Below are 13643 nucleotides of genomic sequence, written 5' to 3' on the forward strand. Positions count from 1 at the left end.
GGATCCCGACATGAATATATTGCTCAAAAAGCTGCCAAAGCCAAAAATCGCCTCTTAAGCTTTGGTTGATCCAGTTTATAAGGAAAACCGGATAAAAAAGACCTCGTTTCAAAAACCATACATGTAACAAGGTTACAGAAGGTGGAAAAATGACGCCCAGAAGAAGGCACGACCTAGCTAGCGGGTAGAAAGACCAACACCATGAGAGACACAAGTAGATGTGGGGTGCCGTTGATGGATCACAATACCAATCTGCAAACAACCTAACGCACCACACCGGCGTGCGTATCGAGCCCCACGGTACAACAGAGGATCATCCATAATCAACGAGTGCCAAACCTTAACACGAACCTTGACTGGGAGATCCGCCACGGGTGGTCGAGACGATTAGCAGGTTGGGAAGGCATCATTGCGTCGTCACTGAGCAAAAGTGAACCGAGACAACACCAAGAGCCCGAGGCTCGCCGCAGCACAACGGCAACCATGGGAGGGTCTTGAGCATGCATAGCAACAAGACGGAGGCCACGCGAAGGACAGCCGAAGAGAAAACACATGAAGAAAAACACAACAACATGGATGACACACAAAATGATGGTCAAAGGCGGATGAATGGTGGCGAAGGGCTCCAAGAGGAAGCAACACAACGACAGCCATTGGAGGGTCTTGAGCAGGCATGACAACAGGAAGACGCACCACCGAAGGGCAGGGGTCAGATGGGTTGGAGGGGGGATGTCACGGAGTCATGAGCATGAATCTCGTCGCACCACAACGGCAGCCATGGGGGACTTGAGCATGCAGAGCAATATGGACGACCCACCAGACATTGGGCAGGGGCAAATGGATCATGCAAAGGGCGTGACGAAGATGCAATGTCGACGGCAGTACGGGATGGACAGGGCGGAGATGAGCGGATTGACGCATGGATTCTTGCGCGACGCCTTCAGGAAGGTTGAATGACGCCCACGGGCGCCATCATCACAGGGCTTTTGCCCGAACCCACAGCTGCACCGGGGCTCCACAGCAGTGCCTCCAAGAAGGGAAGCGACACCGAGAATGCGTCGCCGTTGCTGCTGCTAGCAAGGAGCTAGCGAAAGGATTTCTCCCGGAGACAGAGCAGACCAAGGTCTTGCGCAGACACCACACCAAATCCATCACGCAACAGAGCCAATGGATGGGAGGGGTGGGTGCATTTTTGGATTAGAGGATCTGGGGAGAACCTGGCGATGGCACATCTGGGCGTGCAAGAGCATGTCGCACAGGAGCCCGGTGACCAGTCGAGGGCCACCCCAGCGCGGAACAGGTCCAGCGCACAGCCGATGGAGGCCCGACCGCGCCTGTAAGATGCAGATCCGCGGAGCTCCATGCAGAGCGGCGCCGTCGGTGCTCCCCGTGGAGCGAAGCATAAGTGGGGGAAGTCGGTGGTGGAGGAGGGCGCAGGGGTTGTGGTCGTGGATGGAGGGATGGACAGATCCAGGTGATGACGCGACCGTCTCGAGCGACTCGATCTGAGCACGGGGAGCAGGCCCGACGGCGGCCACCGAGGCTCGAAGCGGCGAGGGGGAGGAATGTGGGCCGTGCAGGTAGCCGAGTGCCCGCAGACCGAGCGGCCGGCGGCGGGAGGCCACCTGACAGCCACCACGAGCGAAGGCGGAGATGGGGTGGAGGGGCGGAGAAGCACACGCGAACGAACTTGGATTTGGATGGGAGATGCGCCATCTGCTATGAGGAGCCACCTTCGCCACTGCCGGCAGCCGTCGCCGGCGACGGCGGCGAGGTTGTGGTGGTGGGGATCTGTGGCGACTAGGATTGGGGCGCCCCGGTGTCGCCCTACGAGCGACACGGGAGCGAGCAGGGTCCTTCCAGGTGCAAATCGCGGTTCATGTCATTGATGGCACGATTCCTGCATTCCTGCACACGGTTCCACAGCTGCTAGGAGCAAAGACGTTGCGTGGCCATCGTCTTCAGCACCGGTCTTCGCCTCCGAGTGCCGTTTCTAGCAGCAGTGGCAGACCTAGAATCTCAATCCTTGGGTGGCACGGTTCAAAATTTGTGAAAATTTACGCTATATATAGTATAATTTGGTCTGAACGTCATCGTAATTTCAACAATTAGTCTTAAATAACATCAACTTCTTAGATATTTTTTCACACAAAAAAAACTTATTAGATATGTAGTGTTGAGTACAATGTAAAAACTATTTTGCGGTGGACTCCAGACCTAGAGCGGCAAGGGCGTTGGGACGTGGATCCTCTGACTTATAAATCCCTGCCATACCCTGCCTTTGAGTCACTGACAGGTGGGCCCCATGCTCTGTGGGGCCCATGTGCCAGTAACTCAAAGGTAAGCTAGCCTACGACAGGGTATCCTCGTCCTCGCAATTGCTGGTGGTGGCCAAGGCCACAACGACATCTCCATCCTTGATGGCAATGGGAGGCATCTCTCCTCCTCACATCGGATGCCCAAGCCGTTGGCTTGCTTCCTCCCTTTCGGATGGTGCTGCTCCGACGGTTTTCTAAGGCTATGGATATAGCCAGGGAGAACCCCTGCGTGGAGGCCGTTGCAAACAACGACGACGCTTGTGAGTGTTGCATCCGCCTTCGAGGCATTGTCTTGGTCATGTTCGTCTCTGGCCACCCCTATGCCCGCTCGCTTGGCACGTCCGTCTGCCGTTGCTCCCGCCAAGGTCCATGGCCACCAAGTGCTCCATGAAATGCCATCAAGGTAAAAAAAATTATGTCTTTTCATTTCACCTGATGCATTGGTGATTATTTGCGGCCGTAGGGTGATGTTGTCGATGTTGCGGTGGAGATGAATGCAACTGAATTCTTGTCATCTTTGGAGGAGTCACACATTCTTGACCTTCATGATCCCCGCAACAAAGATTCTATGTTTGCTCAACAAGAAGAGGCCGAGGAGGATTATGAGTCCAAAGAGGAGGAAGAGGAGGTCGATGATCCCATGGAGACACAATCAAGCATGAAGGCACCATCAAGGTCGAGGACACACAATTATTGCCAATATGAATATATTGCTCGATGAATGTGTCGTTTGATGCATCGGCTAGCACAACTCAATCAAAAGAAGAGTTTTGGGGTCGGATTGAAGAGTACTATAGCACCATCGTGAAAGTCCCATCAAAGCGCACCCAAGGCTCTGTTAGGCACCATTGCAGTACCATCCAAGAGCAATGCAACTGATAGTCCAGTTGTATTGCTCAAGTCAACCATGCGCCACCGAATGGGGTCCAAATCTCGGTGTATGGGCCTTATTTTAGGATTTTCGTCGATGCGCTTTCAGTGGGAGGAGACGTTCCCGTTGACGACAAGGTGCCTACGATGACTTCATAAATCTCAAGATGATATGCCGGCTCAGTCTCTCGAAGGTGCTCATAGAGGTAGGGTGTGCGTGTGTGCATTCATAGGGGTGAGTGTATGAGCGCTTGCGTCTGTACTGTGTTTAAGAGAAAAAAGCAACAGAAGAAGAAGAACGGTGGCAAGGACTTCATATTGCACCATTGCTACAAAGAACTTACCAACAATGAGAAGTGGGTAGGAGCTCCTAGACCACACCGAGGAGGTCAATGATTAGCATATCCGTTGAAGCTGATGACGAGGAGGATGAGAATCCCAACAAGAGGTCGGATGGTAACAGGATTGCAAAAGAGAGGAAACAAGAGAGGAGCCTTCACTGGAACCTACAAGGAAGAGCTTGTGGCCATGGTTGAGACCAAGAAAGCATTGATGGCCGAACGCAAAGAAGAGAAAGCGGCAAGGTGGAACGAGCTCGAGTCTTTGGATGATGAGAAATGGAGGTCGAAGTTGGCGCCCGAAGAGAGGAAGTTGAAGGCGGGAGAGCATAGGCTTGCACTCGAGGAGGAGAGGCTTGTGAAAGAGAAGAAGGCCGAAGAACGATCATGAACCAAACAGAGGTCTCTCTTCGGAATGGTGCTGGTGGCCGTGTGGATAGTGGGGGTGATCATGTTTATGGTGGTGGCCGTGAGGATGGTGGTGTCCTTGGAGGTGGTCATGATTTCTTTGGTGATGATGGTGCTTGAGTTCGTGTTGCATGTGTTTGGTTCAGTTCGATCCACATATAAGACATGCTATGTTATGGTGATTTTGGATCAAACTTGATCGATGTGGTACCTTTTGGATGAATTCTATGCATGTTTTAATTTGAATTGCTCGATCTGTGCAACTGTATGCATGTTCATGGTTGATTTATTTTGTACGTTAAATTTGAATCATTCAAATGATTGATGAAATAGTGTGCATTTGTTCCCTTTAAATCCTTATTAACTTATAAGGAGTTAATATAAGGGATCGGCTAGAAACGACCATCCTTTAAATCCTTATTAACTTATAAAGAGTTAAAGATACTCGGTTGTTTACTTCTCTAAATTATAAGGGGTTGGTTAGAGACGCTCTTAACCCGTTAAGCTCTTTTGTTTGGGTGACGTCTTCTACGACGATGTATCTTTTCTCTCTTAATGGATCGACATGCCGATTTCCTGTATGGTTCACAAATAAAAATTGCTCTCACCGACACCCGGGTTGCCCTACCAGTTACATCGTCCCCGACCGCCAGTCTAGCAACTCGTGATGAATGTCGATAATTAGTCATGAGACAAACTTCCCAGATTCACAGTTCACAACCTTTCAGTTGAGTTTTGACTTGTGTACACTTACCAAGGTAATACTAGTACCCCTCTGTTTCTTTTTACTCTGCATACAAAATTTATGTTGAGTCAAACTTTACAAGTTTCGATCAAATTTGTATTAAATTATATCAACATTATATATATATATATATATATATATATATAAGCTACATCCCATAATGGATCTAATGATATTATTTGGTTTTATGAATGTTGGTACTTATTTGTATAAGTTTGTCAAATTAAATATACTTTGACTTCAGACAAAAAAATATGCAGACTAAAAAGGATGGAGGGAGTACTATCATACGCCAGGCTACCTTCTACAGGAGAAACTGTCCCGGCGACCGGAGACCGGGTTACGCCGGCGAGGAGGAAAATGCAAAAATACAATTCGAGGGTTCCTTTCTTCGATAGCTCACACAAGAAGCAGACATTCTGACCGGAATCTGTACAGGCATACGGGCAAGCGCGCGCCTCATCTCTCCCAGTCCCGCAGCAGGCAGGGAGGCAGGCACGGTTGCTCCAGATTAGCAATTCAGGACACGGCCCTCAGCTCCTGCTTCTCCGCCGTCCTAGAAACGAGTGCAGTGGTTCCGTTGCGCTTGAGGAAGCTGGAGTACCAGCGAGCCGAGAGCCTGGCCTGCCGCGGCCGCCTCTCGTCGGCGAAGTCGACGCGGTGCAGCCAGTACCTCGACTGGTACCCGGCCAGGAGCTCGAACAGGTCCATGAATGCCCAGGCAAAGTAGCCTCTCACGTCGGCTCCGTTCCTGCACAACAAACAAACAAGCAGAGCATCACGCACGCTAATGCATGGTGGAACTAATGTTTTCCCTTTGTCCCCGGAACCGTAATATGGAAATTTTAACTTACAAGTTCCGTTGTTGTTGATATTTTTTTCCCGGCGAAAGATGGATTTTATTGATTCAAAATAATGCATTAAGTGGATAAAACACAATGAACACACACCAATGCTTTGCTCCGTTTTAATAAAATGGGGGAGGGGGGCCTTTGTTCAAAAAATGAACACACACCCGGCCTCTCCATAAGCAGGCAGAGCTTTTTGAAAGTCAATGATGAAAGAACGGGGTATGTATGTAATCTCGACACACCTCATCGCGTTTAATGTGCTTTCCATGTAGCTGCCCAGGAAACCGACCCTATCGGTGTCGTCTAGGCTGTCATCGGCAGATCCCACACTTGAAACAAAACCACATGACTACATGAGCAAGAGCAACGATGCACCTTTCTTCTTCAACAGTGGCATGCTTCTGGTTGGGAATTCTGCTTGCCATTCTCTTGGACATAGACCGGAAGGCTCCCGTAGGTTTCTTTCAGGTACTCCAGTTGAAGCTGCAGCCCTTTGGGATCACTTGGAACACTTGTTGGGGGGCCCTGCACTCCAATACAGATTACCTCTGACAGTTACTATCAAGCTTATGATACCAGTTTTTAAGTGGGCGTTTCTTTCTAATCTCTTGAAGAAGTTCAGAAACACAAAACATAATTCAGCGGATGTACATTTAATGACCAGAATAGTTGCATTTTTAGCTAAACATTAGTAGCTTCTTTGCAAAACACATTGATGACATGGTGTTCTTTTTACCTGACCAGATGGTGGGTCTGTCCTAGAACCTGCATCATACAAAGGGGTCACTGGTTAAAACAGTACGTTCAACTCTTTTCTGTTACATTGGTGTGCAAAAACATGCTTTGAAACGCATAATACGCACTAATTAAACGTGTTTCCAGGGATGATTCAAGACCGCACTCAGAGAAATGCCCAATTTACGTCATTGGTGAATCTGGAAATGTTGCTTGCCGTCTTAGCAATTAGCATTAGCAAGACATCGTTTCACGGTAGCTTGGCTAGCCTTTTTCTGGTCATCATAACAGCCTAGGCCATCTGGAAGCACCGGAACAGCATCGTCTTCGATGGCTTGCAACCTTCCAGTGGCAACCTCCTTGCCACGATCAAGGACGAGGCTCGATGCTGGGCTAGAACCGGCGCCCAAGGATTAGATAGGATCCTTCCTGTAACCTGACTTCTATACCCTGGGGCTGAGCAACCCCCTCTCTCTGGCTCACCGGTTGCCCTAATGCCGCCTTCTAGTGTACGGCTTTTAGGGCTACCAACAATGTACTCTTTCTCTCTTCTATCAATGGAATGATACGCGCAGTGCGTATTCGCGAAAAAAGGAATCTCCTTGTTTGCTTGTGTGACCGTTGCTACAAAAATGAATAGTAAGCCTACTATTGCACACAATTTCTAGCACAACTATTAATTAACCATTAGAAGAAGAATGAATGTCCTAGAAAAAGAAACTCTAAAAAACCAATCAAATTGCACGTCCACACAGTACATAACTATGAGCAGTTAATCAACAAAGATACTTACCCCTGAAAATAACTGACATGTCTGCGCTGTAGTCTCGAACGCCTGTTTCTATAGGGCGATCATTCACGTAGAGAGAGTAGTAGTGATTTATTCCAATAAAATCTAAAGAACCCTTGATAAGTTCAGACTGAACTTCCGTGAAGGGTGGAAGGCAAGAGCCAACAATCTTCTTCATTACTTCTGGGTAGTCCCCAAACACCAATGGATCTAGTATCCTGCCAAGTACCGCACTTAAGATCTCAACAATGCACGTATTATGCAGGTTAATTTAAATGCTTCCAGTGACAAAATTGAGGTACAATATCGATCATACCAGCCGAAGAAGAAATCTTTACATCTCCGGGTTGCAGTTAAATCCACAGTGGAATTTGTCAATGGATAACTCCAGAAAGAGTAGATACTTATGCCAACAACTCCTTTTTGCATGGCCTACGTCCAAAAGGTTCCTTAGTTTTTATGAGCCTAAGCATCACCAAAACTTTTCAAGTACAAGATCATCCACTCACTTGATATTTCTTTCTGTACAGACTAACAATCGATGCATGAGCCATAAGGGTATTATGAGCTGCTATGTATGGTTCCACAGTAGAGTCCCCAGCGGTGCACTTTGTCGCTCCAAATGGATCTGAGCAACGGCCAGGAGGGACTGTACCAACATCATAAGAGAATGTTTGGCTCATTCACCGTCGTTCAAGATGCAACCCTATCTCCAAACTCCCTGAAGCAAACATCTGCATATGCTGTGAAATCTTCGCTGCATTTTTCAGATTTGAAAATATGAATATAACAAATGATTATGTCATCTGCATATGCCAATGGCATATATAATCACCACTGTGGTAGAGTTATCTGTTTGGTAGTGAAATCATATATACACTTACATGATTCTGGGACTTAACCATCCACCATACTCGTCTTCAAGAATCTGGGGGAGATCTAGATGGTGAAGTGTGATGTGGACTTGAATTCCTGGGATAAATACCATGGAGACAGAGAGTTCAAACTTTTATTTGCATGCATTTCTTGAGAAGCAACATCGGTTATATGAAGTATGGATCCAACAATTGATTGCAGTTAAACATTTAAAATGCTCGGGGATCTAATAAAAAAACTTGACATGATTCACTAGCTCATCAATGAGGTTATTGTAGTACTTTAGCCCTTTGGGATTGACAGCTCCACGCCCATCTACAAACCCAAAATTTCCAGAAACAATGAGATAAATTAGAAAACTAATTAAAGCAATTTGTTCTGATGAAGGTCATGATAATTTCTGTACTTGGAATGAGCCTTGACCAGGAGATGGAGAACCTATAGGCCTCTAGGTCTGTCTCATACATGCGCTTGACATCCTCATGCAAAATCAGATAAGCCAAATTTCTTTCAGAATACTCCCTCCGTAAACTAATATAAAAGCATTTAGATCATTACTTATATTAGTTTACAGAGGAGTACTAAAGCAGAGAAATGCTCAAGATTTCGCAAGGCCCCTCCTACCATGTATTTGTGGTACCCATCTGCAGCAACATCTCCCGTGCTTTTGTCTGGCATTTTACCTGCAGGATAAAAATTCTAGCTGTCAAAATTAGCCTACATATTTCCTCAAAAGAAAATTGGCCTAAATGTGATTGGTTAACCACATCAAGTTCTGGTCTTGGCTATTGCCAATAATTTTTCTGAATTCAGTTATGCTTCAGCAACATAAATGCTAGCTGTGTAAATTGTTCCACCAAGAGGGCACTCATCCCAAATATCCGCTCAACGCAAACTGCTCGAGGTGCTATTTGTTACGCATTGGGAAATATCCATGGTGAGGCTAAAACAAAATGCAGCACCGGAAAACCATAGGCAGATTTCACAAAGAGACATGTAGCAACCAACCTGCGTGGGTGAAAGTGTCCCAACTGCTCGGGCTCCTGCCATCCTCAACAACAGCGCCCTCATACTGCATGTGCAAAAAGAAGAGACATCAAAATTGATTCAACGGACGACGAACTAAGCACGCCAGAACTTTCAGCACAAAGCAAGATAAGATTGCTTACCTGGTATGCCGAGGTTCCAGCTCCAAAGACGAACTCCTGTGGGAAATCACTTCTTGTGGAGCCAAGACCAGTCGCGGCCGCATCCTGAACCCAGAGGAGGGACAGCAAGAGGTAGAAGAAGGAAGCGGAGGCACCACCCATCTGTGGCTGTGTTCTTCTGTGCATAGCTGATTCGTTCACTTCGGAGAAGGTTTATGTATCAGAAAGGGGAATGATCTCAACAGCAACCCCAACCTTACCTTCGTGGAATCAACCAGATTAAACAACATTTCTCTTCCTTCAGACCTGGTGTGGATATGATATGTGCAGCTACAGCGTGCGCCTGCACGTTCAGTCAGTGGAAACCTTTATTGGGATGCACATGGCATTTCTTTTCTCTTTCAGTGATCGGCTCGCTGAACTGGTTGCGTTCAACCGCCCCTTCAGCGCTCCACGAGCCATGTTAATAGAATTTGGACAAATGCATCATGTATCCGATGGATAAACAAACACAGATCAGTATGAGTAGTTGCCACAGATTAATAAAAGACCCACCGCGTTATTAGAAATTAGAATTCCCCGAATTGAGCAGGAATGGTTGTGCATAAAAGAACTAAGAGCAGGCATTGCAGTAGGATGAATGGGTGACCACCAGCATCGGCATCTGTCCCTCTTCTCCAGGCTCTCGCGCGCTGATGGAACTGCGGAAACGGCCAGTTGACAATGAACAGCCACTGGCAGTCGCTTCCGCTAGCACGCCTGCAGCTAGTGGAAACGCGTGCAGAGGAAACAAGAATGCGGCGGGGTATCCGTCCCTACCGCAGTAGCTTGTGACCTGGCCGCCGGAGGCGAGACGACGAGTCAATGGCCCCGCGAGTTGACGGAAATAGTCGAGTCCCTTTTGTTTTGTTTTTTTAACGCAAGCGCTTACATATATACACGTATACATTCCCTCTATGAATGCGCCTATATATACATATACGTGCATACATTCTCTCTATGAATGCACACACGCACACTGAGCGTCTGCTCCCAGAGAACGCGTATCATCGAAAATCCTGAAATAAATTTAAAATAAATACGAGCATCAGGATTTGCACCTTTGTGTACCGCAAATACCACTATCCTTCTAACTATTTAACCACATGTTGGTTCGTGTCAAGTGCCTTTTGTTAGGAGCCGTGGCGGTTGTTGAACTTGAACAGCTTGAGGTCTGCATATACACCTCCTTCTTTCATAAGGCAGCACAAAAATGAAAATGCCAAAGTTGCAGCCGCCGCCTCCAGCCTCTCCTCAATAAAACTTAGGGTCTCTTCGCCTCCCGTCGGCGTTGTCGCCGGTCCAACTCGTCTCGGGTGGCTTTAGGACCATAGGGGTGCGGTTATCTCGGCCCTTACCAGCGGGAGGGCTCCGTTTTTAGATGTTTCTTTAAATTTTGTTAGGGTTTGTGTCCTGCTTGGGAAGGCGAGACAGATGGCTTCCTGAAGATGGGATAAGGTTATCCTTGCCTAGCCCCCATTCCGATTGTGCATCTAAAATCGTCGGTGGGCTTATGGAGATGCGTGTCCGATGGATTTGTCTCTAGTGGATCTGCTCATATCTGTTCATCGTTCGTCTACGTTCGTGTGTGTTTACGTTGGATCCTTTCAATCTATGCTACTTTTCATCGGCGGCGGTTACTGTTCTGGTGCGCTGGTCTTACAGGGCCTTAGCGCGACGACTTCTCAACTGTTTACTACAACAAGTTTTGCCTGGCTCCGGTAAGGGAGGGGCGATGACCGCGGCGCGCCTTCGGCTCGCTTCAGTACTTGTAGTCGTCGCTTGGTGGTCTACAGATCTGGATGTAATATTTGTTATTTCTAGTGTTCGTTGTACTACCATAATTGAAGATGAATAGATTGAAAGTTTTTCTTGTTTTTAAAAAAATGCCAAATGAAGGTTGAGCCCCATGGATGCCTTAATTAAGAAAATATCATACTTCCGCGTTTCAAAAAAATTGAACAAAATACATATATCTCCAGAGATATAATGTACATACATCATACTTCTCGCTTCCATGAATTTTCCATATCGTAATTCAAGTTATTACATCATAAAACTTTTTGTGCAGCTTATATTTCGTCATGAAACTTCATACACATATACATCACATCCTTGTATACGTGTATATGTTTTACTCCCTTCGTTCCAAAATAGATGACTCAACTTTATACTAACTTTAGTACAAAGTTAGTACAAAGTTGGGTCATCTATTTTAGAACAGAGGGAGTAGGAATTTTTTAACTAAAAAGCTTAAATTTTAAAAAGTTCAAAATCAAGGCCTCCATGGTGCTCGGCCTCCAAAATGCCCTGCTCAACCCAAATCAATTTCAACAAACCCATTATTTTGAATTTCTTAACTCGTATAAATAAGAATTAGCTAAATCTCCTCTAGCAGCCACCCTATCTGATTTTAGATGGTGATTTGTACATTTTTGAAAAAAAATTCTGTTTCCACTTGATTTATTTACATCTTTTGGGTTTATCATTTTCTTTCTCTTTCCACGTGCAACACGCATGGAGAAAATCCAGATGAAAAACAATTAATAAGCATACTAAACTACTAAACTTTGCTACAAATATGCCCATGAAAATTGATATACACTAATTATCTCATCACATGAATTAAAATAATGACTTCACTAAAAGTTTATCCAGTTTGGTTGCTTAGTACGTTTATTAATGGTTTTGGTTTCTGTGGGGTTTACTAATATTTCATGCTTGAAAGCGGGGATGTAGGAGACATGCGGCTAGGAGAAAGAAGAACATGAAGGTGTGTGTTGGTCGCCCTCTATGTCAAGACTTGAAGAGAAAATCCAGATTTTTATTGTGACATGTGAGACATCACACACACATTGCTCTCTAATGACATGCTCATACAGAAAACAACATTAGTTAGTACTTCTATTTATTTATTATTACATTGCAACGCACGGACATTTAGTTTTTTTAGCAATTACACATGCATTTAGCTCGTAATAATAATAATAATAATAATAATAATAATAATAATAATAACCTACTTCAGCCCGAATCCAGAAAAGGGACCATATACACCGGAAATGCGTTCCAGCAGCCCACACGGTTGTACGTCTGGGCCAGCTGTGCAGCGAGAATCCCTTGGGCCTAGCCCACCCGACCCAGTCCCGGCTTTCACTTTCTTTCTTTTTTTTTGACGGGCCCGGCTTTCACTTTCTTTCTTGAGGAAGGCGTAAGAACTCAGATTGACACACACAAACAACCCGAAGCGGCACTGCGGAACCTCTGAGAGAGACGACCCAACTCAGAATTCGCAAGCTTCGCTTGCTCGCCGGAGCAGCACGCGCACCAGATGGCCGCGGCAATGGAGGTCGACGCCGGCGGAGAGAAGCCGTCGGAGAAGGAGCTCTTCCTCGCCGCGGAGTCCGGGGACGCCAGCGTCTTCGCCTCCCTCGCCCCCGCCGACCTCGCCGCAGCACTCTCCCTCCGCAACGAGGACGGCCGCTCCCTCGTCCACGTCGCCGCCTCCTCCGGCCGCCCCGAGGCAAGCGCCGCCGCTTCCCCGCGCGATTAGCCCCCAAATCTGCTCGCCCTCCGGGTTTAGGGTTCTGACCCCTTTTGGCTTTGGGGGGCTGTTTGATGTTTTAGGCCGTCGCCGCGCTTGTGGCTGCGGGGGGCGACGCCGTGGCCAGCGCCGTGAACGGGAAGGACGAGGAAGGGTGGGCGCCGATTCACTCGGTGGCCAGCAGCGGCAACGCCCAGATCATCGACATCCTGCTCGGTCACGGTACGAGTCCCTGGCGTTGTACTTGCGTGAAACTGTGCTGTTTGTGCAAGCTTCTGCAATTAGTTGGTGAAATTGGTGTAGGATGATGGGTTGATATCTTCTGATGACACTGCCAGTACGGGTTATTTCTGCCTAGTGCGATAATTAGCAAGCTTACACTTAATTAGCAGGTATTGCTCCTGGAAATGTTTGTTCTTAATAGGGCAATTTGGTCGATTTGTTGTTGCCTGACTGATTTATCCTAGATGACCGATGGTTCCATGATTTTGTTTGAATATGCTCAACTTCCTGTGCAGCTGATAAAGGTGAATTTGACAGGGTCGTCAATTTTGGAACTGTTGACTTTGCCATGTTTCATACAGTATTTGGATGCAACGTAACTTGAACAGCTAGAATGATTGCAGCAGGGTATTGTGGTGATAAGAACTCATTATTTCTGCTTTGCTTTTTTCTCTCAGGCAAACTTTGCCATGAATTTTACTACACATCGCTGATGTCCTGTTCTTAGTTCTTATTCAGTACTTCTTCTATCATATGACACTTTAGTTTATATATGTAGGAAGATAAAATAGAGCTGATATGCATGGCAAGAATAGGACTGATGTGGAGCAGAATGTTATACATCTTCATTTCTGAATAAGTTTCCTAGCAAAGTTTAATCCTTCTGAAAAAGGTGGCTCTATCTGATGTCTGTGGCACTGCATAACACATTGGCCTAACTAGGTATCAAATGTTGTTTGAAAATCCTTTCTGTAAGAC

At 46.6% G+C, this 13643-nt stretch overlaps 1 protein-coding gene and 1 pseudogene across 2 annotated transcripts in view; one reads left to right on the plus strand and one right to left on the minus strand.

The window, feature by feature from the left end:
• Positions 1 to 4894: 4894 nt before the first annotated feature.
• Positions 4895 to 9306, minus strand: LOC123105085 (beta-glucosidase 2-like; annotated as a pseudogene).
• Positions 9307 to 12328: 3022 nt separating this feature from the next.
• LOC123105084 (26S proteasome non-ATPase regulatory subunit 10) overlaps positions 12329 to 13643 on the plus strand; it is a 3801-nt gene continuing 2486 nt past the window's right edge. Inside the window, exons 1-2 of one of the 2 annotated variants that reach the window (XM_044527067.1) lie at positions 12329 to 12641; positions 12746 to 12884. In XM_044527067.1, coding sequence (XP_044383002.1) covers positions 12450 to 12641; positions 12746 to 12884 — 331 coding nt within the window. In that variant the 5' untranslated portion in view covers positions 12329 to 12449. The remainder of the gene's footprint in view (positions 12642 to 12745; positions 12885 to 13643) is intronic. The other variant, XM_044527066.1, reaches the window with a different exon arrangement.

The sequence above is a fragment of the Triticum aestivum genome, chromosome 5A (assembly GCF_018294505.1).
Source record: "Triticum aestivum cultivar Chinese Spring chromosome 5A, IWGSC CS RefSeq v2.1, whole genome shotgun sequence".
In the NCBI taxonomy this organism is placed as follows: Eukaryota; Viridiplantae; Streptophyta; class Magnoliopsida; order Poales; family Poaceae; genus Triticum; species Triticum aestivum.